The 4216-nt window shown below is 49.8% G+C and overlaps 1 protein-coding gene across 1 annotated transcript; it reads right to left on the minus strand.

Moving 5' to 3' along the window:
* Window positions 1–525: 525 nt before the first annotated feature.
* On the minus strand, window positions 526–1863 carry LOC103637931 (uncharacterized). Its single transcript, XM_008660935.4, has 2 exons — window positions 1177–1863; window positions 526–780 (listed from the first exon to the last, which is right to left on the minus strand). The coding sequence occupies exons 1-2, from the start codon at window positions 1698–1700 to the stop codon at window positions 777–779; spliced, it is 528 nt and encodes a 175-aa protein (XP_008659157.1). The 5' UTR covers window positions 1701–1863; the 3' UTR covers window positions 526–776.
* Window positions 1864–4216: the final 2353 nt, after the last annotated feature.

Raw genomic sequence — 4216 nt, forward strand, 5'->3', positions numbered from 1 at the left:
AGGGCGTTATTAACAAATATGCATCCTCCAATATCCTTACTAAATTGAAGTAGAGAGTTCTGTTTTGGGTTTGAGAGGTTCACTGCTGCGCTCCGTTTTTCGCTGTTGTGAGTGCCCCCTGTGCTATATATCTGGTCATAATCGAGAACACATCTGGCCATCAGTTCACTTGGTTAAGATCAGATTAATCGGAGGGTTAATTGGGACAAGACATTTTGATTGGCTTGATTCACCCTATTTGGTTGCCTTTGAGGGTCCTTCACGTTTTGATACTTGCAAATACTGGGACATAAATACAAGCATCTAACCATCTAATATTTGTAAAATCAGCAATTGTCGGGTATATGCATGCAGCTATAGCGGACTGAATATTATTGCAACATATACTGTATTATACTTTATTCTGTTCTTTTTTATTTGTCACCGTTTAATTCAAAAATTGACTAACGGGTAACAAATATTTGAGAACAGATATAGAATTACGCACCACACACTTCTCTATATTTGGTAGTAATAAATGGTGGGAGAATCGCACACAAGTTTCAATCACGTACTAACAGGCAATCACAAGTTGGAACTTGGAAGTATCAGCCTTGACTCGACAATCACACAGCCGTATGCAGTACAACATTCACCTGAATAATATTGCAAAACTTCATTACTTTAATGTGTAGTAGAAACCTCCTCGTAGATGGCAAATGACAGGAGAGAGATTCTTATGAATCTAGACGTTGGCCACCGAGCACCTCTTCCAGATTATTTCATCAACTCCATTATTAACTGAGAATTGCAAAGGGGAAATAATTAGCTTTAAAGATGATCTTATAAGTACTACTAATACAGTAATAATACTACAGAAGTACAGAACACCCTTGCGATTGGGTTAATCACTATATAACTACTGGTACTGGCATCTAGTTGTAATCAGCGCAGCCGAGCAATTGAAAATTCTAGCAAGGAGAGATAATTGACTCCTCAGTCCTCACAGGCACAGCACCGGCCGCGCCTAACAAGATCACAGTCCTGGGATCCCGACCTCCAGCCTCGAGCTGGACAAGGAATTCACAGTCCAAGTCTCTGAGACGCCGCATGCGGCATGCCACACCGGCCGGCCTTTGAGGGCTTGTTTGGGAGGAGCCGACGGGGGGGGGGGGGGGGGGGGGGGGGTGGACGTACCAGTAGGCCCCGTAGACGGCCACGGCCATCATGCAGACCAGTGCTGCCGCAGCAGCCAAAGCCATCCTGCTGAGGAGCCGGAGGCCCACGGGAGCCTGGACCGGCTCCTCTCCTCCGGCGCTGATACGCGCGGCGAATATCAGCATGGTGCCCAGAAAGAAGGTCACCGTGGCCGCGGCGGGCAGGACACGGAGAGCAGCCAGACCAAGCGCGCGGGCTTCAGCGCCGTGATCCACGTCCGCGCCACCTGAAGCTGCTGAAGCCCCCACGAACAGGAGGAAATGGAGAACGCCAGCGCAGACGCATAACATGAAGGGCACGATCTCCGGCAGGCGCCGGTTGCTGGCGCCACGGTGGAGGTGGCGGTAGATGAAGCCCACAGAGATGAAAACCCCCGCCGCCGTAGCCAGGAGCTGCAGGTCCCGGATCCGGACCCCGCTGTGGACTGCTACCGTGGCGCTCGCACCTGGCCATGGGTTCAGAAAGCTTACCATGCCGACGGCGGCGGAAATTGCGTTCCCCATACACGCGAGGGTTTTCGGGCGAGGAGGACGAGAACCAACAGCGACGGCGTTTCAGGGTTTAAGAAAGCAGGCGCGGTGGGTGATGGGGGGATGCAGATTCTATAAATAGCGTGGGTCGACGTTGCTTGTAGAGGAGGAACTGCTGGCCAGGCAGCGGAGAGATAAATGAAAGAGAAGCAGATATTTAAAAATAAATAGAATGTACAGATGGAAAGACATAAGACGGGGTATTGTTAGAGCATCTCCAAGAGACTAGCTAAATAGCTTGTCAAACTAAGTTTTAGCTATTTAATAACAAAATAGCTCTCCAACAGACTAGCCATTTAACTTGACAAGCTATCTAACTCTTTAAATTAACTACCTTACTAGCTAAATTTGGCTAGCAACTCTCGCTAGCCAAGCTAACTTGCATGTTGGAGAGTCTATTGGAATGAGATGTTATATATAGAGTTAAATCTTTATGAAGAGGCAAATAAAGAGTCAAATAGAGAGTTAAAAATAAAAAGTCTCTTGGAGATGCTCTTAGAATCAGCCTAAACGTTCAGCCTAAAAGCCTAAACGTGGGCGGGGCGCCGCCGGTGATGCTGCAAACCGGGCTCGTCACCTTCACAGTTGGTGAACTACCGGTCCATGCTGATAAAGTCGGCTTCTCTTTTTGTTTACTATTCTCTTTTTATAATAGGGCCGGGGGCGGCAAAAGGACTTTCGTCGGCTCACAGAGCATGCTAAAAATTTCCCCCAGAAAACTAATTATTAGGGCAGGCTAAAAAAAATTTAAGAGTGGTCTTCACGCGTGTAATCCAATAGCTTCTTTAAACAAATGCTAAAAAACTAAAAATTAGGATAATTTTTTTTTAAAAAAAATACCTCAAATTAAACCTGCACGGTATATGGCCATTTTTTACTTTCGTGCGTGTAATCCACGCCATGCATGCACGCGCTTGCTTCCGGCCACGAAAATACGTGGGATATAAGTAGTAGACTGTAGACAGACGCGGGACGTGGACCTGTCGTTGGAGCAAGAAAAAATACTCCCTACGAGGTTCCGTCCTAAATACTCTTTCTGTCCCATAAAATAAAACGCGCATGTTTTTAGAAAACTCAAGGTTTTAAAAACTTTGACCAACAATTTAGTAAAAACATATTTTTTTGTGTATACGTGTTATATACTTAAATTTATATTCAAAAGTACTCTAATATGATGCTCGATTTGTATTTATTCATGTCATATTTTAAAAGAAATTAATGGTCAAAGTTTCACTCTAAAGACTTTGTCGAAAAAATATACGCCATATTTTATTGAAGGAGAAGTAACCGTTTTACCTCTTGTCGGGTACCGTAATAGGAGTACCCCCAACACTCTTAAACACGGCTGGTAACCACCATCGGCACAAACCGCAAAGACTGATGGACGCGGTTCAGGTCAAGGCCTCATCTACCAAGGGACACGATCTCGCCTCGTCCGAGCCCGGCCTCGGACGGGAACAGTAGTTCCGGACGAATTCACGCATCGCCCGAGGGCCTCCTCAAGCGACGGGCGCACCCTCGACTTGCCCGAAGCCCAGCTCGGGCAGGCTTCGTTGTGAAGCAACCTTGGCCAAATCGCCTCACCAACCGACCGTATCGCAGGCGCATTCAATGTGAGGATCGCCTGACACCTTATCCTGACACATGTGCCTCAGTCGGCAAGGTCGAAGTGACCGCAGTCACTTCGCCCTTTCACTGACCGACCTGATAGGAAAACAGCGCCGCTCGCCCCGCTCCGACTGTTGTGCCACCCACCAGGGTTAGGCTGACAACAGCCAAGTTCAGCCTCAGGCGCAACAGGAAACTCCGCCTCGCCCGACCTTAGGCCTCGGCCTCGGAAGGTGGTCTTCGCCTCGCCCGACCCTAGGGCTCGGCCTCAACCTCGGCCTCGGAAGGTGGTCTCCGCCTCGCCCGACCCTAGGGCTCGGCCTCAACCTTGGCCTCGGGAGGAATCGCGTCCTCGCCCGACCCCGTCCTCGGCCTCAGGAGGAGTCTCCGCCTCCCCCGACCTTGGGCTCGGACCGACCGCGCCATGGGGGATACATCATTACCCTACCCCTAGCTAGCTCAGGCTACGGGGGAACAAGACCGGCGTCTCATCTGGCTCGCACCGGTAATAAGTAATGATGGCTCCCCGCGTGCGTCCATGACGACGGTGGTTCTCAGCCTCCTACGGAAGCAAAGAGACGTCAGCAAGATCCCAGCAGCACCGACAGCTGTGCCTCTACAGGGCTCAGGCACTCCTCCGAAGGCCACGATACCGCGTACACAGGGCTCTAGCACCTCTCCGACAGCCACGTTGGCATGTACACTGGGTTCAGGCACCTCTCTGCGAGACACGTTAGCGCATAGCTACACCCCCCATTGTACACCTGGACCCTCTCATTGCATCTATAAAAGGGAGGTCCAGGGCCTTCATGCGAGAGGGTCACGCAGAGGGACGAGCTGACGAACAGGCTCACTCTTTCTCTCTCTCTCTCGAACGCTTG

Source organism: Zea mays, chromosome 9, assembly GCF_902167145.1.
Source record: "Zea mays cultivar B73 chromosome 9, Zm-B73-REFERENCE-NAM-5.0, whole genome shotgun sequence".
Classification (NCBI taxonomy): domain Eukaryota; kingdom Viridiplantae; phylum Streptophyta; class Magnoliopsida; order Poales; family Poaceae; genus Zea; species Zea mays.

Bases quoted from the DNA above. Each gene is read 5' to 3' on its own strand.
- LOC103637931 (XM_008660935.4), bottom strand. From the start codon at position 1,700: ATGGGGAACGCAATTTCCGCCGCCGTCGGCATGGTAAGCTTTCTGAAC.